We start from the raw sequence: 27,430 nt of genomic DNA, 5'->3' as shown, positions 1-27,430 counted from the left end.
CAGGCTAAGATAGAGTGGCTTCTACTCTTCCCCACCTAGTCCCCCACTCTCTGCTTCTCTGAAAAGAAGCTCAATGTAAATTTTAAACATTTTCCCCTCAGAGTTAGCAATATTCAGGTATTTTTTTATTGAATGAGTATTAAAGAGTTTTCTCAGGATTTACTAACAAGCAACAACTCTTTTAAACTCAGAATTTGTTATTCATGTCTCATGCAAGAAGCAAAGTCTAAAAGAGAACATTATGGCTGTCTGGAAGATGTCTATCAACACACACATCATGGTTCAGTTCACAACCCTCAACAGTCACACTGAAAAAATCCCACTGTACCAATGCATTGCCAGCTGTCCAAACATGCATCTCCACCAGAAGCTCTGGCACAAACGTGGCAACCCTGAACAGGAGGAGCCCTTCCACTCATGGTTTACACACTGCAGAGTGAGAACTACAGAAATTAAATTGCGCTCTTTAGTTATGAAACCATCTCCTGCAGTTGGGCTTGCCTTGGGCATGACATTCACAAAGCCATGTAAGACAAAAGTATTCTGAAAAACTGCCAGAAATAAAATATCATAAAAACTTAGATTAACTGTAGAAGATGAAATAGACAACAGCAACCTATGAAAATTATTTCAAAACACGTGGAAGCTCTATTAGATTAGAATTTTCTAAAGCAGTAATTCGTAATTCTTGGGGTAAATAGGTAAGAATATGCAAAAACTTGTGGCTTTGGGTACTCCCATTTCACTTTGAAGGTCCTGCTCAGCAGATGAGACGACCAACTGAATAAACCAGTGGAGTCAATGTACTGCAGAAAACATTTCTGGTAGATTTTGGCTGCTGCCTATATTGCTCATGTACAGATCTAGTGTATGACTCACTTGCATAATGGACAGGAATTCACTCAGCATTAAAGTTTCAGAGAAAATCCTTATCCCATTAAGAGAGAAACCTTTTGACCTTATGTACAAAATTATGCTGGCTTCCAATAATGGCACTGTCAACATTGTATCTTTGCAATGAGTGTATTTTGATAATTAATGCCAGCAAGATCAGACAACAAAGAGAATTTCATTTTCTGATTACAGTGCATAGTGCTTTTAACGCTCTCTATTATCCAAGGTTGCTGTGCAGCTTGCCTAACACCATTCAATCTGAGAAATTCTTGAGCAAAATAGCAGAGTCATTTTTGTAAAGGATGGGTACAGACACTCTCTTCCCCTTTTTGCTACAAAGCCAATGTTGAATCACAGCAGACAGCCTCAACAGCCACTGAGATATCATTGTTCACAGCCACTACCACAGAAAAGCACCTTATTCTCCAGTAATTTCAAAACTATTATGGACAGTGGAAGAAAATATGACAGCATATGACTATTGTTAAAATTAAAAAAAAGAAAAATCGAACAATGTTTACTCACCATGACAGGAACCCTCCAGCTCTTCGTATCCCACACTGCAGATGCACCGTCCCAGAGGCACCAGCCAATCCCCATCTGCCCCACAATACAATTTTGGGGTGTCCCGTTCCTCAGCACTCTTCACGCAGGAGCCACGCACTTCCACCAGCGAGGAAGAATCCACCCTTGGGATGGTGTCAGGAAACATGGCCAAATTACGGACCGTGAACGGGCATTTCTTGTAATAGACACGGACCGACACCAAAGCAATGCACGCTCCAATGTCCTGGAAAGCCAGGTAAAATCCCTTCTTGCTGATGGGCCCAACTTCACGAACCTCAGTGTTGAGCTTGAGGATGCGGTCGCCCAAGTCCATCTGGGTGAAGCTCTCGTCAGCAGCTATGGTATCAATTTTGGTGTACTGGTTGGGCTTGAATTTCACTCCATGGGGCTCATCTGACTCCATGTAGTAGAGATTGAAGGTTTCCTTGCAGGTGCCCAGCACCCAGGGGATGCTGTTGCAGTCCCTCAGGGTGAACTTCATCTCCACGTAGATTTTCTGCGCGGCGTCGCGGGAGACCCAGTTGGTTTGCAGCCAGTTGTTCTGGTTGGGCTCCATCACGTTGCACACCTGGTAAGTGTGGATGGGACGGTTGTGTTCATCCATTTCAGTTATGGCATCCCACTGAAAAGAAAATAAAAGTGTTTCAAAAACAGGAAACATATGTATTATGCATACACACACACGTGCTTCATGCATGTGCACCTATGGCTGAATTATGAATAATTAATTCAAGTTTAGTCGAAAGTCAGTGGTTAAAAGAAAATAACTACAGAACACCACACAAGTTGGATTTCAGAAACTCCAGAGAAGTTTCTATTATTAGAAACATTAAAAAATTACTCACACATAGCAAAGGACAACATACAGGTCACGTTTATATTTTTATGCTTATCTCCATATACTTTATATCAAAAGCTCACCAAATGCTTAACTCATTATAAAACCTGCTACTTCAAAAGACTACCAATATCCCAAAAATAGCTACAATATAATGGAATCAACTTTCTACTGAGCAGTCATGATATCAATATATCACTGGAGATATTTTTTTAATCAATACACAGAACTACTTATAGTTCTGTATCCAAAAATATTGTATCCCACCAGAAGTTTTAGCTTAGCTTTTAGAAGTACTGATCCATTGGGGTAGAAGCAGCAGGAAAAAAACCTCAAAATAAGAACCAAAACCAACCAATGTTAAAGGCACATTAAAAGAAAGATGAGCTGCTCCAGAGAGGCCTCAAAAAGAAAAGCTAACTAAAAAATCACCAAACAACTCCAGCACACCAAACAGAATTAAAAAGTGGTCAGCTGTTTTAAAAAAAAATGCTGTTTTTAAAACAGAGAAGAGCTTTCCAAACTGGCATAGGCCAGCTTAATTTAAAAGCCTCAGTATGATACTGTCTCTCAAAATTATTATGGAAGAAAAAATATGCAAAATATCCTGCTCTTACCAGGGGATTCCCCTCAGAAATATTTATATATTCACTCTGAATCAATATCTCAATTTGAACTAAGAAAATAAAGCCCTAAAGTTAGCTGTTAACCATGCAGTTAATAGTACAAATCTGTTACTTCTGTAGGAAAGTAAAGGCTCAGCACTTCAATAAGTGGTTTCAAAGAATAAAACAAAACGGGTTGATCAAACATGGACAGGGCTTTAGTCCATTCAAAGCACATCTCTCATGCTTTGTGCCTGTGCCTTTCCACTCTGTTCCCAGACAGCCTGCTGAGGTCTCCTATTTCAGAGAAATTTACCTTTGGGCAAGAAAAATGTTTAAAATCTGCAAAAAATTTTAATAGGGCTAGTAGTCTAAACATCATACATATAAAATACTTGGGAAAAGGTTAATGTTGAACACCTCAACCCAGCCACTGCACTGGGCCACGCTGGGTAATGCATGGTTACAAATACAGAATGTGCTCTTACGTACCAGTCCTAGATACTGGGTGGGAACAAGGCGACTTCCACCACCTCAAAATGTCACTTTCAGGGACTGAAAAGTCTGACAGAATTCACTCTGTGAGAGTGGACAAAGTCTCTCTCTGCATGAAATACAACCTGCTTTTAATTTTACCTGAGAGTTGCATTTCTCATCTGATAAAAACAGTCAGGAAAGGCAGCAGTTGAATTCCGTGCAGTCAACAAAAAACCCAAAGGATTTATCATACACACACTGGTTTGATAATATGAAATACACTGGTGTATTTCATATTATAGTTCTAATTTAATAAAATTTTAATTTGTGCAAAACTTCAAAACCAAATGAAGAGAAGCATCTCACTGGTGATGTTTGCACAGGAACAAGGTGGCACAAAAATCCTTGACCTGACACTCACAAAAGCTGGCAGGAACCGTCTGGCTTAGACAAGCTGACAGCTCAGACCTCCTTCAAACTTCACCCATCCCAATGTGCTGCTCTACCTTCAAAACCTTTTGATTACAATCCTTTCAAATGAGGAAAACCTCTGCTGATATGGATGGAAGCAGCAGCAGCATAAAGCTAATTCTTACACCTGGAGTTGCAGGACTTAGGGAAAAGCATGTTAAAAGCATTATTTGGAGGAAAGACTACAAAGTTTTAGTTGAAAAATGAAATAAAAACCAACATGGCTAAGTGCTTACATTTTACATGCAGCATAAAGGAGGAGTAAATCACTCAAATAGAAGAATATTCAATTTTAATATTGGGGGAGAGAAGAATCCAAGATTGCTCATCACATCCAAGTACAAAATATGAGATTAGGCTACAAGCCACACTAGGATTTTAGTTAAAGTCTCAGCTGTTTCCATACCTCTACAAACTACTTTACAACCTCTCATTTTTAAATTTCGCTAATATCCAACAGTTCTACAGAGAACACTGTTAAGAAAAAATAACGCAACTTTAAGCTTGTATAAGCTATACAATACTGAAATCTTATCTTCATGGATCCCTAAATTTTTTATTCTATTTTAAAACATAACACTGGATGTTAAAAAAAAAAATCAGCAAGACCCTTTTAGTACACATCACTACTGAAAGCTGTTCCAATTAATAAGGGTAGATCTATCAAGCAGGTGAAAATATCTACTTCCTAATGAGCTGATACCAAGGTAAACTTCACATGTAGCGAAAGACACCTCTCCCACAAGCTGTCACACTGACTGATGCATTAATATTGGGCTCTTAATCTCAGATAACAGTTATTGAGGCACTGAGCCCAGCAGCAGTTTGGTAACCTGGAATGGTAATTTTAGAAACCTGCACACCTCAAGATTCTTTATTGATATTTTTCATCATTTTGAGAAAAAAGAAGGGACATGGGCATAAGTAACCAATGCCCTCGCTCGCCAGTTTATGGAAGAAAACATCCGCTCTTACAAATGCAGCAAAATTTGTATTCCAAGCAAGAAATCCTTATCATTTTATTCTAAGAATAATGCTCTAAAAATGAAGGATTCTGCACTTGCACATATCTAACCAGTGTAACTGAGCTCATCCCAGAACAAGAGAAGGTTGTGCCTGACCTAACATGAACACATTTGGCTATCAGGCACACAATGGCAACCCCTGGGTAAAATATTCTACACAAACCACTTGTTGAGCAAAACACACGAGGATAAGCACTGGCTTTCCATGCAGAGAACTGAAAGAAGAAGTAGTGCCTGAAAATAACATGAGATAGGAAACTGGGGAGCAAAACCTGTGGACTTCAGCCATTCTGCATTTTATGTTCTCCTAAGAAGACAACTGTTAAGGCAAATCCTCAATGGTGACAAGTTTTATTCTTACCTGGCCACAAGAGGAAGGTTTCCATTCTAAACTGAGGAACAAATATATAAAGTTCATGCTAGAGAGATCTGATTGACTCTCTTGGCTTCAGCAAGTGAGGTAATTTCAGAAATGGAATTGTCAACTATTTCTTACAGGCAAACATAGGCTGACATTTGAAAATTCAGTGAACCTGAACTGCAGAAATGCAATTTTCTGACATACATATCCCTCATTGCCCACAAACATCCACTTGAGAGAGCTCAGGTCACAGTCAAAAAGTCCATCCTATCACAGGCATGGACTGTGTTTGCTGTACAGAACTGCTACTATCCTGAAAAAGAGTCTGAAGAAAGTTGCAAGTGTGTCCATGTAACTCATGCAGCCCAAAAGAGTTAAATAAGCATTTTCTGACTTACCACATCCAATGAGGACAACAAGAATGCATATAGTGTTTTCTCTAAATTGGTCTTTTTTTAACCCACTAAATGGTTTACTACTTATTTAGGTCATCCCAGATCTCCGCTGGGAGTCACCTAATGAAATCTACACATGTAGAACACTCAGCTGTTCACTCCTGACAATCTTATAGATTCCCATTTCCATGGAAACAAGAAGAACGGTAAAAATAAAGAGAGTTGTAAAAGTTTTCTAAAATTCCCTTATACTAATCTCCAGTGAGATGATCTTCATAAAAATGAGATCAGAAAGGTCCAAATGAAGAAACACCAGAGGAGGACTTGCACTTGGCAGGCAGCTGCCATCTGACTGCACATTTACACATCTCGCTGCTGAAGTGACATTCAGGCAAAACCAGCTACACACTACATCACAGAACTGAAGGAAAAAAACTTATCTCCAAGTAATGTGCTTAGGAAATGAAAATTTTAAGGCACAGCTGGCATTTATGATGACAAGGAAAACAGCAAGACTAAAGGATATTTAAAAGAGCTACAAAATTGCTCTAAGTTAAAGGTATCAAGTTAATATTTTTCCCCTTTCCCAGTAACTCATTTTTCTTTGGCTTCACTTTTCCCAAGATCTAAAATTTTGTATGTGAAAACAGGTGCTCAGACCCCCAAAGATGAGTGACAAAAATGAACTTCCAAAATATGCCTATCTGAAAAAAACCAGACAAAATTCCCCAGCTATTTGTATATGTCTTAGCAAGTACAAGTTGATGTAGCTGGCAAAAAAGAACAGCAACTGAACTACTTATGTTCTTACATTTAAAGTTGAGGTGGTTTAAAGTTGTTTAGGGAATGAATAGTGGTATGTAGCAATTTTATTAGCCCCAGAGAACTAAAATGACAATCACAAACGCAGGATTAGAGGAAATTGTGGCATCTGATTTCTATTCATGCACAGAATATGAGAGTAAGAGGGCAACCCCCTCAAAATCTGTGGAAGTAGACGTGATTAAAAGGAAATAAAATCAGAATTAAATAAGTAAAGAATAGTTAGGGCAACATAAACAAAGGAACACAGATGAGAAAGTTGTTAATGCACTCAAAATAGAAATCCAAAAGTGAATTCCTTTTCTGTTATTTACATGAAGCACTGAACAATTGAGAAACGAGCTGTTCCAGGTGATCCAACTCTGCTCTGAAAACTCTTCTGGTTCATATAAATGTTTTCTACAGGCAAGCAAGACCTGGTTTTGGTGGGATTTAGGGGATGAACCCTGGAATTCAAGCGAGACCAACTGCAGATACGTGAAACAACTGACTGTCACTTTGGGATTAGCCAGCATAGGACTTTAGGATCAGCAGGCAGAACAAGACAGCCCTGTTCCAGCCTTGGAGAGTGAATTGGGACTGTTCCAGAAGGAAAGGGCATCAGAGGTCTTGAACAAAGAATTTTGTGCATCTACTAGAAAAGATGAAGATGATAAGAAATGTATTTACATCACAAAATACCCACTCTGATGTAGGACTCAGGCTAGTGAGGCAATCCATTTGACTGACCAGAACTTGGACAGGAGCATGATAATGCACCAATGAAAAAGTTATACACAGAATGATGTTCATACTGTTTGGGCAGGGCAGAGAATGTATAAAATAGAAGGCAGAGAGAATAATACACAATTCCTTCCATAACAGATAATGAAAAACTACGTCCAGAAAAGGGATGTACAGAAAAATGGGAAGAAAACCCAAAAGAATTCACACACATATTCATACACAAAGGTTGTTTATTATAAACTGAAATACCATTGAAACCAGCCACTACTCTGTAAAATCCTTCCTCCCCCCCAGCACTCTGGAACAAGACCATTGTTTCCCTGAATGCATTATTGACTGTAAAAGACTCAATGACTTGCACCAAGGATCTGCAAGGATGGTGTGCAATGCTTTTGAAATGAGACACACTGGTAAAACCTCAGCAGGTGGTGAGAGATGCCACCATTCAGTTGTGAAAAGTGCTGCTGATCACCTTTCCAGGGGCATCTCATCCCTTTGTAATGCAACACTCCCAATGTATTCAGAATTGAATGGAAAGTGAGAGAAGAAAGTCTTCACATTTTCAGGAGAGACTACAGCTCATAACACTCAACCCTGCTGTGTGCCCTTCAAAAATCTGGCAGTGCACTGTCCCTGGGACCTGTGACAGAGACCTTCCCTGCTGGCCTCTGTCTTACAAAAGAAATAATAATAAAAAATACATAACCCTGTGGTTTTACAGGTATCTTCCACTAGAACAGAGCTGGGTCTGGCTCATCACAATAGTTGTGTGCTACATCTGGCTGCCAGCAGCCGCAGTCCACTGTGATAAAACACAGAATAATGCTGATAATGCTGGTGCTGGCAGGGCAAGGGGAACAAGAGCCCAGCCACCTTCACTTGGCTGATTGAGATTTATGGGATTAACCAGGAATACCTGAAGACTAGGACTGCCCTAAACATCAACATACACGTGTTGAAACACAGGGGTCTGCTGTGGAATAACAGATGTGTGGATGAAAGGAACAAATTTGGTCACTCAACAGAACCACAGACTGGCTTGGGTTGAAAGGGACTTAAAACATCATCCACGGGCAGGGACTCCTTCCACTATGTCAGGCTGCAGCATCCACATCTTCTCTGGGCAACCTGTTCTGGTTCCTAAACACCTTCACAGGAAATAACTTCCTCCTAATACCTAACCTATAGCTGCACTCTTCTCATTTAAAACGATTCCCCCACTCTTATCACTACATTATTAAATTAGCAAATATTATTAGTAAATGAGATATATCATGACTTAAAATACATAAGTGTTAATGCTTATACTTCCTTTTAATTGGAATAAGACAAACAAGGACTGAGAAATAAATTACAACTACAAAAAAACAAAATCAAACTGTAGGTATAATCCAGTCAAGCTCCATCAAGTATTAGCTGTTCAATAGCAGAAGACTTATTTGCTGCTGTGTTGCTTTATTTCCTAAATATTGGAGCTGCAGCAATCCTGGCTCTGCCTCTCCCAGCACCTGGTACACTTGGAGTAACTGGAGCAGAATGTTACAACACCGCTCAGTGAAGCCACTGGGTACGTGGGTAATGCTGCACAATAGCTGTCTGCATCCGCTATGTGGCCTGGGGGACCTTGCTGCAGCTCCAAAATAGCACAGATAATGTTGTGGCAAATGTCTGTGTGTCCTCAGGTATTTAGAAACACAGGAAAACAGTGTGGAGCAAGCTTTAAGAAAAAAACAAAAACAAGTAACAAACCTTGAGCAAGATCTACGCTTCTAGTAAAGAAATTTCTACAAATTGAGAGTTTCTCTGTTCATCTTATTCAGGTGTTTGTGAGCAGCCCTGGGCTGTCGCATCCCCACTGCAGTGGCTCTGACTCACTGAACCCCTTGGTAGCCAAGCTGGGCCATAAACTCCCCTCCTGGCAGACCTGCACTTCCCATGAACTTTAACTGGGCTGGCCTGCTGGGAAGCCAGAAGAACTTCAGGGCAGGCAGAGATCCTTAGGAGATTTCCTCAGCCCTCAGTTTGAGAGCTGACCTTGTCTGCCCCGTGGTATAATGCACATACCGAGTCAAATGACTGCTTTCACCACTTAAACTCCTCGGAAACTGTGCATTACATCACATCACAAATCTGATTTGAATGCACAAATTTTCAAATATCAGGTCTGTTTTACTTGCTTTCCCCTGCCTTGAATCTACAATTCTGATATTTGAAATTCCCCTGCAGTAGCAGGAAGATTTTTTGCCTTTACCATTGCAAGCAGGGAAGTTTTAGTGAATAGCACAGAATTCCAGCACACCGGTGGGCCTGGCTATGTGCACACACAATGAGGGCTATGACTCAGAGTTTCCCAATTTCATTTCCTGACTAGTCACTCTGGGAAAAAAAGCATTTCAATACCACTGATGGCAGAAATTTTATAAATACCTTTTCAAGCTCCATGTTTTCCCACTGAAAAGCAGTGGATCTCAGAGGCTTTTGTTTTTATGTGGGCATTGGCATATTTAAATTCCTGCAATTAGCAAGCAATGAGGTTAATATGGACGAACTGAAACCCAGAAGAATATCTGTCCACTTCTTCCATCTCTCCCCAGTTTTTTCTCAAGCCTACTTTCTTTTAAATAAATGAAAGAAAAATCCTGCCATTTCTACCTCTTACTGAGTTCGTACTAGTCCATTAGTGATTCTAATTGAAATGATACAAATGGACACAATTAAAAATAATAATTACACAAAGCAGCTATGTAAGGCTTTTCATCTGTGGAGTGCTTTATAAACACTAAGGCATTAATTCAGCCTACAGACATAAAACCAAAGAAGCAAAACTAAAGGTATTAAGAGGAAGGTGAAGCGACAGATCAGTGATTTTTACCAGCATGCTGTGTGTCAGAGCTGTATCAGTGTGGATGCCCTGATCTGACACTACCCACAGGAGCTGAACTGATGACACTGCAGAGCTCCCCTGCAGCACAGCTCTTCCTTTGGGCATTAACTAACAGGCTCCTTCAGAACCACTCTCCATTCCCCTCCAGCTGCTGTGCTGCCTGCTGAAGTGGAGCCCATTCCTGCAGCACACATCTGGCTGGAATCCCTGTGACCCAACTGCTGCTGGAGACCTGAACACTTGCATCTCTCATAAATCACCTCCAGCCTCCCACCACCATCCTTACAAGCATTATCGCTGCCTACAAATAACAAATTCATGACTTCGTTTTTTCTCCAGCTACTTATCCCTTCCAGGCAGAGGATCAAAAGGGGGAAAACCAAGATTAGAGCCATGTGACTAATTAAAGGCACAAACTTATATTTATTGGCTTGCAAGGGATCATGTAGACATACTCCAGTGAAAGCCAAAAGCAATGCTATTATATCCTGCCATTTAACTGAGCCTAAAACCTCTGGAAATAAAATCTGAGAGGTGAACAGAAGAACCAATTATTACAAGTGGAGCAAACTGAATAACAACATCAGTAGCAGCTCAGTTTATTTGCATTTAAATGCACAGGCTTGTGTATTTCAGCTACATGCATTACAACCTTACTCATTTTCTAGGTTAAACAGAGCCATGCCAAAAAACTCTAAGGAATAACTTCTATTACAGGTTGCAAACATCCTTAACAAAGCATCCAAAATGTGCTGAGAAATGAATACATAAAAATGAGAAGCCTACAGTATTTTTAAAAGGAAAAAAAAGCTATCCATATGAACCTTATCTATAGTCTGTGAACTCCAAGGCAGGAACAGAGGAAAAAACAAAAGGGAAGAGAAAGGAAAACAAAAAAAAAATACCAGTGTTTCCCAGAATATCAAGTTGTTGATCCTTCCTATGTAATTACTTATTTACTGAGGACTTGTAAAGCAGCACTGTCTCCTCAGGGAGCTCAGGCTCAGTCACACTTGTTAAAATGCCCTGGAAGAAAATAACTTGCTACCCTTCCCCAGTGCTCCTTCCTTTCCTCCCATTTTTGAGAGCACAAATGGAGGCAGCATCAAGCTCTTAATTATGCTATACTATAAATAAGCTGGCATTAAACCCACTCCATTCGCTACAGTCAAGGAGTGCATCATCAAAACAAACTCTCAGACATCTCATTTCTACATGGTCCTGTGTGTGAAAAGAAGAGATGTGAACTATAATAATAACTCCCATGCTCTTTCAACCTCCCTCATCTCATTATTCATACTTTCAGCTACATTAAAAGTAATTTTGTGAATCAACTTCTGGCAGAGATAATGAGAGAAAGGAGAAAATTTCATTTGACTGTATTTCCGTTTAGTTGGTAGGCAGGCCAGGATATCTAATGTAGGTTTGCAATCCCTTTGGGTTCACCCAAATTAGAAAACAGCTAAAAGGTATTTAACCAAGAACTACTTATGACAAGACATGGAGAGCTCCAGTAACTACATTTATTTCACAGGTCTCCTGTTCAGGTTTCTGAAGGAAAGCAAACTATGGAGTTGTGGAGAGATTTATACATTTGCTTGCTCTACTTCCAGTTCACATTTTTCTTAGAACACCACAATCTCCCCAGTATATGTAAACAAGCTCTGGCTTCCCAAAAGAACCTTGTTCATAACACAAAGCAGCAAGCACCATCTGTGCTTGGGGCATGTCCTGATCAAAGAGGTACCTAAATACATGCTGACAATTTTTAGCTTAATTTACTAGTGGCTTAATATTTTTCTTTTTATCTTTGGGAATTGATAATAACTATCCTTTTATTTTCCAGATACTGCAATTGCAACAGCTATACCTGACTTCAGTGTTTAAGTGCAATAAGACTTTTTTCATCCCACTGAAACTTAGAGCTTTATTTGGAACCTACTGTAGATAAAAATCACTGCAGGTGGCAGGGGGTAGTCATGGAAAGTCAGCTAGAGGTCAAATTACATGTCAGGTTCTTTTGTAATTTACCAAAAGATTACACTTTGCACATTTATCTTCCAGAACTTTCTCTGTTGTCAAAACCAACTTGACCCTAAGAGAGCAAAGCTTTATTAAGTTACAGCTGAACACAATTGTTGAGATGTTGGTCCAGTGCCTCCAGTTAATATATCACCTACCAGCAGGATGTCCTTTTAAAGGAAAAGCCATTCATGTTTGTCATTTCAGAGCAGTAAAAAGAGAAAGGTTTCTTGGCATATGTCCTCACAGGGTGTTTTTAAATGAAGGACAGTACAAACTGTTTGTTTGCATTTTTTTTAAACCAAACTGTGCTACATCAGTGAAGCTTTTCACATATTTATTTTAAATAGTCCCATGACTTTCTGGTCTAAGAATGAAACACTGAAAAAAGCTTTCATAAAAGTTGATTTGATATCATTGAAAAAACACACCAAAAGCAGGCCATAGTTAAAGAACATCACTAAAATCTTCAGCCTCTTTTCTGTAGAATGCGATACATTTCTGCTAGGAAACAACTACTCTTGAGTGGGTTTTTTTGCTATTAAAACCATGCTTTTAATGGACCTCCCAGCTTTCTAAAATACAAATGTTGGAGTATTCATAGGGCCAGGGAAGATGGCAGCACAATTCTGCTTTGAGAGTTATGAAGAGAATGTCAATTCAATGTCAAAATTAGGAGGTTAGACAAGAACCAAAACTCCAGGAAAAAGGAAGAAGAAGCCAACTTCACATTCAGTTTTGATCTTCCTACTCCTCCCTTTGTCCAAGAGCTGCCCTGGGGACCACAGCAATGACTACATCTAACTGCCATTTTTTAAAGGCAAAATGTTTATCAAACAGATATAAATTGCTGTCATCAAATGATTCACTGCATGATGACCATTTAGAAGTTTCCTCACATTTATAAATTACTTCCTTTTTGCTACTGCGGAATGTTAATGATGGAGAAACACAATACTCCCAATTCCCTGAAAATTTCTTTACTAGCCTATCATCAAACCAGAACTCTGAGTTTGCAACTCCCTCTTAACAACAGAATGGAAAAGTAATCAGGACCAACACTTCTCCCTTTTTATCACATGACCTTGCAATCTGCAAAGCTTTGGCTCTTCCACATATTTGTATTTGGGGCAAAAACTTGGAATACATCATCCTCCTACTAACTATGGTTATTCTGGAAAAAAAAAAACCAAGAGCCTGTCAGAAATGAAGAAGCTGCAAGCTCCATGATCACACAACACAAAGGAACAAGGAATCTTATAATCACACATATCAACAACCGATCCCTGTTTCCTTAACTGCATTTTTGTCCTCTTCATCAATCCCAGCCATGTAGGTTTTAGTAGACAGACAATGAGCATGTATGACTGACTGAAACAAACCATTTCTATCAATTTCATGTACAAATAGTTGTGTTATTTTTGCTGCATTGCATTTGTTATGTAGAACCACATGAAGGGCACATTTTTCTTACATATCTGTTTTTCAATACAAAGCTTTAACTCTCATGAAAACACCTCTCAAGATGACTGCCCTTATTTATCATGTTTGAGAGGCTTGCATTTGAAAACCCATGAAATTTTATTATCTGCTAATCAGTCTCACAATCACTGAGATTACATGCCTGCAAAAATAAGGATTTTCCTAGACCACAGTGTGCTGAATTAAAGTCCTCTCCCACCCACCACTGCCCCAGACAGAGTAAAACTCTTCCCTAATTATTCTGCTCTTCTGCTGAGACATGAGATGAAGGATAGTTAGAAGCAAAAAATGCCTTTTGTAAACTGACATATGTAGAATATTGACCTGCAAACCCTTCTCCAATTTGCAGAGTCCTTTCTTGAAGCAGACGTGTTAAAATAAGCAAGCAGAGTCTGCTGTGTGCATCCGTTCCCTAATGAGATCTGACACAATAATTAGTGTGCAGCAAGCTGGGGTAGTTTAATGTACTTCCCTTCTCGTTTCTATCCAACTTTATAAAAGTTTCATTAATCTTTGCCACCAGCAACAGGAAAGCAATGAAATGGGCATAACAGCACAAGTCACAGAACCTCACAATCTGTGCTTTTATTTCAGTCCCACTATTCAAGACTGGCTTCTGAAAATAACCAGGTGACTTTTCACAAAGGCCAATTAGACAGTTCAGGTAATCTAGGCATGCTCAAGTTCACCTATCAGAGTTGCTGGAGATTAGAAACATCAGATGGAGTTTTTGGGACAACCTGTGATTTTGATGCGGGAGGGAAGAGCAGCACAGTTGGCAGCAATCAGTTTTTTCATGCTCTGATGAGTTGCTGCATTGCTCATTGTTCTGGCACAGCAAGAAATACTTAATCTTAGCATTGTAAATACAAAACCATGAGATCAGTAACCAAAACAAAAGACAGGCATAGAATGAACTGTCAGCTTTGATGGAACACTTGTGCCACTGAAACAGAAAAAGGAAAATAATACTAAAGGCTCAAGCTGACAAAATAACAATAAATATACGTGAAAGAATTTAAAAACCTCAAGAGAAGGGTCTAATATTTTTGTTCCCTTCACAGATGAAATAAAGTTTTACCCATGAATTGAGATCATTAAATCCCACTTTCTGTAGAAAGCGTTTATTTAAATTCAACAAAAATCCTCACTATAATTTCACATGTTTCATCATTCTTTGCCCTATGGGCACATTCCTGCATCAACTTACATATGCAGGAGAGACACTTAGACCCAAGATTGGAAAAGAATAAAAAAAATTACTAAAAATTTCAGATTAAAGTCACTTAAAGCAGCTTTTACCTAATAGGGGAGAGCATCTGCTATAGCCAAACATTTTTCTGCCAAGAAGAAAACCATGGAGTGCTAAAAATGTAGTGATTTGAAGAGTAAAATAAATACATGAGTCTGTTGCACATAAGACAACAGCTCTTGAGTCAACTTAGGTGATTCAGAGGCTCTGGTTGGAAGCTTTAAAAAATGCAGGGCTAAAAAAGTGAGCAGAAAAAACCCCATTTCATTGGGAACTGCATTTCCAGCATCTTTGAAATCAAGGACTTAAGTCTTGATTTTGCCTTTACCTATGGTTTTTTTCTCCCACAGCTTCACAAAACAACATTTAGATTTCAGCAGGTCATCTGGAAAGTAACCTTATTAGCTCTGGTGTGGGGTTTTTGTGGGGATTTTCTGTTGCCAGGACTTGCCTTGCTGAAATGAGCAGGTACTTATGCTATTTTAAATGCTGATATCAAATAAAGTTATGTTAGAAACTGTATAGATTCCTGCTTTTCCCTGCAATTTATTCTCCCAAAGAATATCTGGCCTTTAAAACTGCTGTTTTGCTGAAAAGCTATACCAGAACACCAACAACTATGCTACAGTGTCACGAATCAATAGCACTGCATGCAATATTTAATACAAACTGAGACCCACGGGCCTGCTCTTTTAGCTTTTAATATCAAGTTTTGCTTACTTGCAACATTTTATTTTAAAATGGCAGTTATGCTTAAAAGAAACAAAGTGCTCCAGTAACCTCTGATGATATTGACGAGATAGGCTTCAGTCCAAATAAAGTCTTAAGGAAGTCACAGTATAAATAAAAATATAAATCTAGGCAGCTCACCCATTTTTAACCTTCTTCATAAGAGTGTTTATGCCATTAAAGTTTCTTTACACCAAATGTAAAGTCTATTACATAACAGTATTTTAATCTTTGAGAGGTTTGTTAAACCCAAGTATTTTCTTCTTCATATAATTATAGAAGAAAGAGCAAAATAACTGTGGGGTTGGAGGGTGGAAAAAAGGCAGAAACAGAGAAAAGCCCCAGCTGCTTCAGCATCCTATCCCTAGCAGTGACCACAGAGAGTCATTGAAAAATTTAAGAACTAGGTAGGGCCACTAATGCAGAATACTCCCCAAGCTGTTATCTTCATAAATTTTTCCCAGGCTTCCCAAACCAAAATTACAACCTGAAACCACAGTAAAGTTTGAGAGGAAAAGAGGAGAGAGACACAAGGGGAGGGGGAAAAAAAAGGAAACAGGGAAAACAGAATGCAAGAGCCTTGATTTGTCTGCATGGGAAAAATGGATAAATGCATAACTGCATCTCATGTTTTTACCAATTCTGCCCTCATCTACTTGGTTAAGCAAAGATGAATAGCAGTGAACAACTATCCCAGGAACATCCTGTCCACATTGTATTGTCATGGTAGTCTTATGTATATTTCCAGAAAAAAACTCATTACAAAAACAGCAAATACAACCAAAAAAGGATGGTCTAATTCAGAGTTCTTCTCTGGCATGGTGGGAAGTAAAACAAAGTCTGATCCATTCTGTCTTTTTTTTCTGTGCAAACCAACATACTCCATCATATTTTTGTTTTCTAGAATCCTCATATACAAGTTCCTGGCCAGAAGTGGCTTCAAAAGCATGTAGTGTACCTAGAACTAATTAATATTTTCAGATTTCTGTAAGTGCTGCTTTTGCCTTCCCTTTCTGTAACATATTTCACACCATGCAGCCATAGTCACTCTGGGCACAGGTGTCAGAATACAAAGTTTCCAGGCCTCTCCACGCACACAAAACTAAGAACAGCTACATTAAATGATAAATAGCATATCCTGTATCATTTCACTGTTGATAAGGGTGAAAATAGCTGGCATGCATTTGTCCAAACAAGCATAGTTTGCATGAACAAGAATTTCTGAATTCCAAGGATTAAACCCTGTGCTTGTTTCAGCAGCAAATTCTTGCCCGTTTTCTACCCTCAACTCCTCAAAAAACTCCAGAATTTACGTCTATAAGAGCCTCTCAGTTGTGTCTGACATTATCCCCATCAAAAAAAACCAAATCCAAAGAGTGGAGGACAAAGGGCCCTCACTCTGGCTGCACAGACTCGCACAGGCAGCGCCCACAGATGCTGAAAGGCAGCACTGCCCTGTGCTGAGCCAAGAGAGGCTACCTGGTGTTTTTAATTAAAATGCAGTCAGCTGAAAGTCATTAATATTGCCAGAGAAAGAAAAACAACCTTTACTCCACTGGGCACGGGTAATAAAGTTTGGGGGGTTTTTACCTTGCTGAGCTCCATCTGTGAAGGTGAGGAGGAAGGTTAGTGACAAGAGCATTGCAGCTCTGTTTTCTGAGCCCTGTGGCTGCACATCCTTCCACCCTGAGCTCCACAAGCTCAATCACAGATTTTATTACAGGATTACTTTTTTTTTTCCCCTCCTTAGAAATTAACATTACTTCCTTTCCATAATAGAAGCGTGCCTATAAAAATGTAAATTTAAGGCAGGCCATCTAAATAGAGCACACTGAACTTCAGCACACCAGGCAGGACTAATCTTGCAGACCTCTGGTAATTTAAATTCTGACACTGTAAGAAAACTGCAATTGATATTCTGCATAATAAAACTAAACAGAGGCATTAGTATTCTGATGCAGACTGGGAAAAAGGCAAAGATACTGTTATTTAAAAGGTATATTTTTCAGTTCAGTCTTTAGTAAAAATGCTTCATTCATATGTAAAACATACTGAGAGAAAAAATATAAATCATCTCACTGTTAGAAATCATTATTTACCACTCTTATTTGTAATGGATTTGCCTGGGCTACGGGGCTGTCAGCGCATACCTGCAGCCATTCCTTATGACTACAAGGAATAGGTCTCTCAAAAGTGAATTCACAGAAAGTTTCTTTAGTGTTCAACACCCACAGAATCTACTTGGATTTTCACCTACATCTCCCCTCAATTCAAAATTATGGCATCCTCTGCATTGCAACCTATAAACATTACAATTGCCAGGTTTAAGAAACATTTAAAATCCAAGAAACACACAAATTAATGTTAGCTCTTGTACCAATCTTGCAGTTTAAAACTTTTTTATTACTAATGAAAAAAACTATTTGCTCAAGTTTTGTAAAAACTGGGAGAGAAAGATAGATGGTTTCAAGTAATAGAAACCCAAAACCACTGCACTGCAAGATAGAAAAGAAACACAAGAGTAACAAGAAAGCCAGAAAAATCCAAGCAATGTATATTTATGGGTGTTTTTCAAAGAAATCCAAAAGTATTTAGGTATATCAGGCTTACAGATATCTACTAGAGTTCAATTTTTCTTAAGCATAGCTGTCACAAGAACAAACAGCAACTCTGAGAATCAGAAGACATTAACAGTACTAAATTCATTACTTAAGTTTAATCACTACAGACACACATATCCTTCTGCACCTATGGGTTTCTGTCTTCATGTAATAGTGTGGATGCACCTCCCCCAAATAAAAATACCCTCAAGTCTCAAAGCCACCACCATTCTGAGTTTGCCTTTTATTTCTGAAAGTCTGTTCTCCCTTTATCTTTTGAAGAAAAGGAGACTTCCTTCCAAATTCATCAGACTTTTCTTATGTAAATTAATTTCCAATTCATAATGGGGATCCTATTTTATTAGTCTTGGTGAAGAATATCCTGCATTTCTCACAGCCACAAAGATAAGGCTGCTTAGTAGAGCTGGCAACTATGGTGTGATCTAACAATCCAATTAATTTGCAATGTGTCTTACTGATTAATAAAGCCTTTTAAAGAATTGCGTGTGTCATCTGCATTTACAACCTGGCACGAATGACTTCCTCCATGCAGCAAGTTATGCAACACAGATGATCAAATATTTAAGATACTTTTATTATTAAAATTTTGATAGTTGATAGTGCTATCAAAGCTTTTTTCTCATATTCTAGTTTTATAATTAAATTCTACACATATATAAGCTAAATAAACTGGGCAAGAGAAGCAGATCAAGTTTAGTACATTCTGAAACTGATGGGATGCTGAGGGAACTGCTGTGACAGGAGCACCATGAAAATGTACAGCACATGATTTATAGAAGACACTACTCTTGAGAGCATATCAAAATGCATTTGCGCCTAAAATTACAAAAACACACAATAACAACAGTGTTCTAAAGTCTCACATTAGTCTGGGATAATATTCATACTTTCAGAGAGGTTTTCTGAAGATCCAAGTGAAGATCTCAAAAGGGTGATGAAGCTCAACTCAAAACTTGAGCAGAATTTGCTCAAGCAGAGAGGTTTCAAGTCTCAGCAAACCAAACTCTTTCTGCCTTTAACAACATGAGGCCAAACTATTTTTTAGTATTTGTAGGTTTTGCTCTAAATTAAAAAGAAAACCCATATTCAAAGTAGCTTTGGGACTGCTGTAACAAGCCAAGCAGATAAAATACAGATAGCCTCATTGATTTTTCTACCACTCAAGTGGAAAACCAGAAAACAAACCAGAATGTTTTTCATGGAGCAATAGTTTCCCAGTGTTCATCAAGTGGTGCTTGTCCCACAACTGTGTCTTCAGTCACAAAGCTTTCACTAAAACCTACTCTTTTATTTGTTCTTTTACTGTGTTAACAAAAGCAGTGTGGTTAGCTCACGCCCAGCTTCAGGACTTATACACAGTCATGACAAACATTACAACCCTTAATAAGAACTTAAAAAAAAAAAAAAAAGGCTGTTTTTCATCTTTTGTAGAGATGCAGTTCACAACTGTGCCTTACTCTTCAAAAATGTATTTATTAAAATAGAAAAATCTTGTTTCAATTGCTGGCCATAACCTGTCTCTTACCTCCTGCATCCCTACCACAAGTAGAACAGTCTCCAATATCAGGAGTAAGTGTATTTGTTCCTTACTGTTCATTTTAAATAAAAATACCTTCAGATGTCAGCTACTTATTTATTACTAGTCCATTCAAAAGGTACTTTCCAGTGGCAAAACACAAATAGGAGTTTCAAGGTACATTTAGTGTAGGATTTATATTACAAAGTAAGGCATCAACCACAGCTCCACAGAATGACAAAATGCTTGTACTGCTCCTTTATTTAAAATAAATGTTCCTGAACAGAATATAAAAGGAAAGATGAGCCACAAATAGAATTTCTCAATGGCTGTTTGAATTTCCCTGCTCCATTTCACGTCTCTCTACTCCCCAGTAATCATCTTCAGCTGCTGCTGCTAACAGAGAGCTACTGATTCTGGAATTACTTCCTCCAATTATGGAAATTTTGTAAGTAATGAAAACCAAAATATGTCTTTAGCAATGACAGTCAAATTGTAAAATGGTCATAGAAATCCATTATTTGCATTTCTTATTCCCCAGTACAAGCAAATCCACAAGGGAGGCCCTTAGGAAATAAATCTAGAACCATTTCCTTTTAGTTATTGAAATCCTACTTTAAGAGTTTTCATTACTATTACAAGTCAATAGTGATTTATCTGCATAGAAAGAATAATATCCAACAAAAATACTGAAAACCTTAATAGGAGTTAATAGTGCAAGTAATGTGGGATAGGGAAGAATGTGTGAAAGACACTATCCAAATATTTGTTGTATCACATAGCTGCTGAAAGCATCTGGATCTCTCCCACAAAAAAAAAAAAAAAAAAAAAAAACACCAAAAACAATACAGTGCTTTTTAGTAGTTTATGTTATTTGCTAAGGAGTTATGGAATAGAGTTACTGTGTAGGACTAAATGATGGTTTATTCTGGTAACATTTTTAAAGTAAACACAGTAAAAACAGGAGAGTGAAGCTCATGGTTTAAAGCAAACTTGCTCAAAACAAAGAACCAAACAAATCCCTTCTGTTCTTCTGACACTGAAGAACGGAATGGTCAAATACTTGAGTAAACACATTCCCCCCAAAGAAATAGATGTGGTACACTCTACAGCTCATAGGAGTTCAGAGAAACCTCATTTTATCTAGCTAATTATATTTCAGTATTAATGACAGAAGGTATTTCAAGCTGCATTTATAAATGCAATGAAGTTTTAAAAAGGTGCAATTAGCAGTACCTTGTGATTGATTTCTTCGCACTAAAATAACCACAACTACAAGCAAACAGCTCATAAAACACTGTCAAAGCTACAGAAACACCTTACCCTCATTTTAAGATTGAACTGCTATCATCTTGTTACTCAAAATCCTGAGTTAAAGCATGTTGCCCTTAATTTTCAATTTACTACACTGGGATCCAGCTTTGCATGCATGTGAGTCTACAGTCCAGAATGAAATATATTTATCAATCTCTAGTTTTACAGCTGAAAAGTACCTTCCTTTTTTGCTTGCCTAAAAGGCCTTACTCAGCATGAGTTCAGCAAGTCTCAAGCACTTTATTTATCACAGCAAACAGTACTTTTTAAGAGTTATCCCCCCTCTACAACCTATCACAATACACTGAGCAACAGTTTTTCTACTTTTTAGGAAGTTCACAATGATGCAGAAAAGCAGCAGCTACATGGAGACAGAGAGAAGGGGAAGGAAGAAAAAAAAAAGAGTATAAAAAGGGACATCTGGAAGGTGTCTAGTACCACCTTATCTACCCAGCAGATATAAAAGCAAATATGCAGCAACTACAGAAGAAGATGCCTGGAGCCTCTCTCAGCTCATCCCTGGGGATGGGCATCCACCTAACTCCCACTGACACCTGATTTAGAGTTTGACAGTGAAAAACTGCTGTGCAATTAAAATTCCACCGTCACAGGCCTATATGGTCACTTTGCTGCTGCATCTGGGTCCCCTGAGGCTTTTCCTCTCCAGGCAGAGAGGAGCTGGACGAGCCCCACTCCAGTCCCCAGCTGGTCCTCACACATCAGCCCCTTTTCTTGGTGCTTGGGCTACTAATTGTCTAACCTGCTTCATGGATGCTCCAGGACAGCAAATTTTCCCCTGATCAATCAGAAATACAATCAACTTAAAAGGCAGTTCATCATTTCTACACCCCAAAAAGCCAGCAAATGGGAAAATGGAGTGCCCAGGAACAAGGCCAGGCACTGGTATATGATGGAGCCGTTACTGTCTATTAATGGTCTTAGACAATGTTCTGTTTTACTATTGCAGAGTGAGGGAATGGTCCCTTGCACATTTTGCACCAGCCTGGCAGAGTTGAAGCAGTGTTTGCGCAATGTCCTCGGGCACAGTGGTGATCCCTGGGGTGTTCTGTGCAGGGCCAGGAGCTGGACAGGACGATCCTTGTGGTTCCCTCCCAGCCCAGGGTATTCCGTGATCTGGACAATTCCCCAGATATCTACCAGGCACAGTTTTCAGAGTTCAAAATCAAACCTTCCCACAGGTCCTTTTTAATATGCAGTGTGCACACAGTGACCCTCTTCCAGAGGCCAAGACACTCCAAAATAGCTGCAAGTTATTCCAATAAACATCCCCAGGCCTATTTAATCTACTGATATCTCCTATGCTGCCATTACCTCTGAGGGACCTAAAGAGCCTGCTTGTCTCTCTCTAGTTAATATTAAATACACATTCATAGCTGATGTTTTGTGATAACCAAGAATAAAAATACTCCTTTTCTCTCATCAGCTGTGTAACATCCCTAACAACCTGAATCAATATCCAGTTAAATTGCACCAGGGAGGAGTGGAGAATCACACTAAAAGTCAAGCAGTGCCACTTCTGCCCTCTGCCATAACCACCAGGGAATTGACTTCCAGTGCCCGACTGTTGATCCTCAATACATCACACAGGAATAGCAAAATCCTATCTTTTATTACAATCTCCCTTTCTGTAGCAGTTTTCAGGGAAAATAGACATTTTTCCCCTGTACAAGAGAAGTAAGAATATACTGAGAGCTGTGGTAAATACATGGCACATACAGCAAATAAACAAAGACAATGCAATTAACAAGAGATCCTGGTAAAATAGACTATTCTCAAGTTATATCTATTGCAAGATCACTTCTCTTCTTGAAATTCCATCATGAGAAAATTCAAAACTGAAATACCAGAAAAAAAAATTAAGTGTAAATAAAAGTATATCCAAGACAAATTCTGCATGGCAGTACTTCCTCCTCAATAGAAAGCCTTTCCCATGGCTTTGATTAGCAATAAATAAATTTTTCAGTTTCTTGGGAAAAATAAACTCCCTGGCTGATTAATTTTGGATTATAAATTTTTTTTCACAAAAAGGTTAAAAACAAAGTAACTTTTTCACATCATTTTACCAAAGGACTACAGTTCAAATGCTCACATTAAGGTATCCAACAGCAAAAAGCCTTCTCTTAGAGGCCAAAAATTTAAGAGGTAAATATTCAACTAAGATTTTTCATTCCTGTAAAGTATTACACTGCTGAATATCAATAAAGCTGTGGTTTGATTTTTAAAATTTAGCTTTCCTGAAACAGGTGTAATAGCAACACTAATTAAAGTGTAATTAGTACTGAAGCAACATGCAGCCTTTTGTATCTTTACAACTATTCCAACTTTCTACAGAATTCTTTTTAATTTGACTGAGATATCTGCACATTTAGAATCAACAAATCTAAGAAACAGTTAGTAAGCACTGTCTTAGGTGTCTACATTAATTTTAATTGTTTTACAGAAAAATATTTTCAATCAGTATTTATAGTCCAGACATAAGAAAGGCCAGTGTTTTAAATAAGTGCTTCAAGACCATTGTCCTTTTACAATACAGTCCATTCTTTTCCTAGCACTAGATTCTTTAAACTCTTTTGAACATCAATTGACATAATTAGTAAAATACTTCTCCATAATAAAAAACCCAAGATATTTAAAAATAGGTGTTGGCTCATTTGGGAGAAACTAAGTTATAATAGGACACAAAAACACAGAAAGCCAATTCATATGTTAAAGACAACCAGAAAGCTACAGCCTACATATTATCCTAATAGACCAAACAAAGAGATATGTTTAATAGAAATACAAAGGGGCTGAAAAACATTTCTTACAAGAAAGAAGTGTATTTGTCGTAACACAACACCACCAGAGATTGACCACAGATTCCTTTCCTCTCCAAAAAATCCTTGAGAATGCAATTTAGGCAGGTCTAAAGCAATACACAAATGCAACTGTACTGAATAGACCTAATCCTTCAATTTTTTTACACTCAATCATCCTCTATCTCAACAATTCTTTTTAAGAAGTTGGTCTCTTTACAAATAGCCCCATTGAAGACAACTCCAGTAACAAAGTCCTAAAAGAGCCAACTCTGGGCAGCAGCATTTCATAAATGTCCCCAGCACATAAAGGATGCTTTGATATTGTTTTGGGCCCCTCTTCCCTAATTTATTACTTGTTTTCAACAGCAGTCTCCCAAAGGAGCTTCATAGCTCTCCAGGTATCTTTCGAAGTCATTATGCATACTTAACTGCTAATTATAGGCATTAAATAGATGCACCAAATCAAATGGCTAATGAACAATATGGCAAGAAAACAACACAAAAAGGTTTGAATCCCTCAAGGAAATACTTATCTTCTAAGCCCTGCAGCTGCCCTGATATTCTCAATATTGATCATTTGCAGACAAAACAACAGAAAAGCAAATTAAAGTTTATTAGGTGGTAAGAAACTGACATTGTGAATCGATGAATCACTCTGTTACATTTAATCCCAATTGATTTGGGTAGTTCAGTAGATTTTCCAAGCTTGTCTTTATGTCATACTGTAAAGTGTAAGGCAAATGGAAATTTATTGAGCTATGAATCCTTTATAACTTAAACTCAATAAGCCCTAAATGGCTCATCCATAAATGGCAGCTCAACTTTTCCATGTTTAAATTTTTTAATACAACAGAAAGCAGTAGCAGGATTGACACAGTGGTCAATCCTGCAGGGAATGGATCTGAACATTAAACTGCAGCTTGGATCCCAAGGGAGGGTGGGCACAATCCAACAGAGACTCAGTGTTGGAGTTTTGGGAAGTCACAGCGACCAGAGCATGCAAACTCTCATTGTAAATGGGGACAACTGGTAACAGGAATTGCTGCCTCAGAAATCCTCATCCCAATCATTAACCAATGGAGAGGTGAAATCCTGATTATCAGAGTAGGTGATGAGGTTTAGCAGATAAAAGTGATTTGAAAAGCTGACAACACAGAAACTTTTCAAGAGGTGGTAAGAGAGCATCAAAATCCATACCAGGAACATTCACATGACCTTTGTTATCTAGCTGCTGGACAGATAAGATTTAGTTCCTGCAAGTCACCCAAATGCAAACACAGAAATGCAACGAGACAATGTTAGCATTCACTGACTTTTGGGGTCCAGTTCTAATTCAGTTTTCATATTTAAAATGTCTAAACAATACTGAAGTCAAACATGGAATAAGTTAACACTCTGCAAAACTTAGCATTGTAATTCTGTAGTAAAATAGCATAGAACCCTCTGTGGAGAAGTATTCTAGACAGCACATTTGGGTAGAAAATAAAAACCAAACACTATTAACTTCACAGGGATTGAGTCACAGTACCAACACTGAGTGTATGTTCGTCGGCAAAAAAAATGTAAAGTATTGACTAGAAAGTTTTCAACTCAATGCTGAGCCAATTTTCACTGTCAGAAATATCTATAAAGTTATTTATTTTCTTATTAGTCTGATATTAAATCCATCTGTTGTTTATTTGAAATACAAGTTATGTTTCTGTAATAGGATGCAGCTCCCTAAAATTCTAAATGAAATAACACATCCTACACCAGGAGAGTAAATGCAAATTTTGTCGTAACTTCAACAGCACAAAAATTTCCCCGAAGTGTGCTTTTTAGATTGGACTTGTTAAGTCTTCATATAAACATGGACCAAATGTGAAATTCCAGATCAGCAAGTAGACGAAGGATAATTCCTTCAAGCAATCCTTCAGGGGATTCATAAACTGTTGTTTATTTTATCAACAAAAACCAGTTTTTTTCTGATTATTCTGGCAGTGCATCCCAGAGCCAAGTAATTGGGAATACCTATTAATAGTAATATTGAGAACTCAATGTTCTGTGTTAAACAGTAAATAATTCACAGTATTGAATACAGAGTTCCCTTGAACACTAGAAGTGCTCAAAACTTAAGAGTTTTGGAGGTTTTGTGCCTCACTCAATTTCTTTAGCCTTTTGCTTTAACCTTCAGAAAGTTTCCCAAACTCTTATTCATGCAGACTAAATAGAATAATAAATGGCTACTCACATTTCAAATAAAAAAAGTGCTGATGTAAAAAAAAAACCTTCAGTATTATTCATTGTGCTGAATGTCACTCTAACACATAGAAGTCACTCCTAGGGACATAAAAACCAAATTACATTTCTAAGAACACAAGATCCCTACTTGAAGTGACAGAAAAGTTGAGACACATGCAAAGACACGCAACTCTGATGTCACTCCCTACAAGTGCATAAGTGTTTTATTTCAGCTTGGGTTTTTTTTTTATTTTTTGGTGTCAAGTTTCCTTCAGAAACTTGTCCTATAATTCTTGGGCCATTAGCAGGAGATGCTATTGGCACTGAATGTGTTAAAATAAGGAAAGAACGACGACAAAAAAATTCTTAACCAAACAAGTCACTTTTAGAAAATATTCAATTCAAACCTGCTTATTTAGGTTGATTCTGACAAAACTAAATTAGAAAAATATGAATAATAATTTAAATTTGAAACTGCTGTTTCTACTACAGAAAATTTTATTAATATGCAGAAACACTTAAATATTTAAAACACATAAATGCAAAGAGGTTTTTGCTACATTTTTTTGGAAACTTTTCATTATGTGAAAGCATTCACTACTCAGTCTTTTCATCCTTTATAGGATTTTAATGTGCTGGGTAGCTCAACTATTCAAATTTCCCATTGGTTTTAAATTTTAGTTCTTAAATAGCTCTACTCACACACTTCAGGACTGGAGTGTAATTTAGATTACCTGCATTTCTGGCAATTATCCACATATTCCTTTTTACTTCAGCTATCCAAGTATTGTAATGATGCATAAAAAATTTCTATTAATTTCTACACGTTATTTTTCAGTTGCCGCCATGACAAATAACCATCTCCACCCCCGTCAGAGCTTTTTAATCAGTAAATCGCAAAGAACACACTTGAAATTCATTACTTCCTTGCAAAGAATCATCTTGCTGAAATACTGTTCACAAAACAAGATGGATTTTCCCAATTTCCCCAACTGGGCTTCTTCAGGACAGTAGGAACACAGCTTTTGATGAGATTTGGAAAACCAAACCACTTACTACTGTGGCATATCAAAATTTTGCAAGCACTCTGAAGTTCAGACAGTTTCCAGAAAACAAAAGAACCTCTGGAATGGAATGCGCTGATGACAACAATTTTATGAGCACTTGACTTCACAAATAAAGAATTAAAAGCATGAGAATTGATTTTTCATTCTGGTATCCAATCCAATCCTGGAATGCTCCTCAATGTGCTCATCTCAGGTTTTCCAAATGCAAAACTCAGCATTTCTACCCCTTCTTTCTCTCAGAACAGGCACATACCTTTCCTCAATTAACCCTGTACAGAAATTATTTTAATAATACATCGCTGAAAAGTACTTATTCACAACAG

The 27,430-nt window shown here is 38.0% G+C and overlaps 1 protein-coding gene across 6 annotated transcripts in view; it reads right to left on the bottom strand.

Annotated features, from left to right (window-relative positions):
• The window catches only part of LOC128933502 (ephrin type-A receptor 6), a 364,188-nt gene that overhangs the window by 280,306 nt on the left and 56,452 nt on the right, over positions 1–27,430 (bottom strand). For all 6 annotated transcript variants that reach the window (XM_054270497.1, XM_054270499.1, XM_054270498.1 and 3 more), the window contains exon 3: positions 1,420–2,083. In XM_054270497.1, coding sequence (XP_054126472.1) covers positions 1,420–2,083 — 664 coding nt within the window. The remainder of the gene's footprint in view (positions 1–1,419; positions 2,084–27,430) is intronic.

This window comes from Melozone crissalis, unplaced genomic scaffold, assembly GCF_028551555.1.
Source record: "Melozone crissalis strain CALT ecotype California unplaced genomic scaffold, PUWL_Pcris_2 ptg000009l_1, whole genome shotgun sequence".
Taxonomy (NCBI): Eukaryota; Metazoa; Chordata; class Aves; order Passeriformes; family Passerellidae; genus Melozone; species Melozone crissalis.
This window is presented reverse-complemented; position numbering and strand designations above follow the sequence as displayed.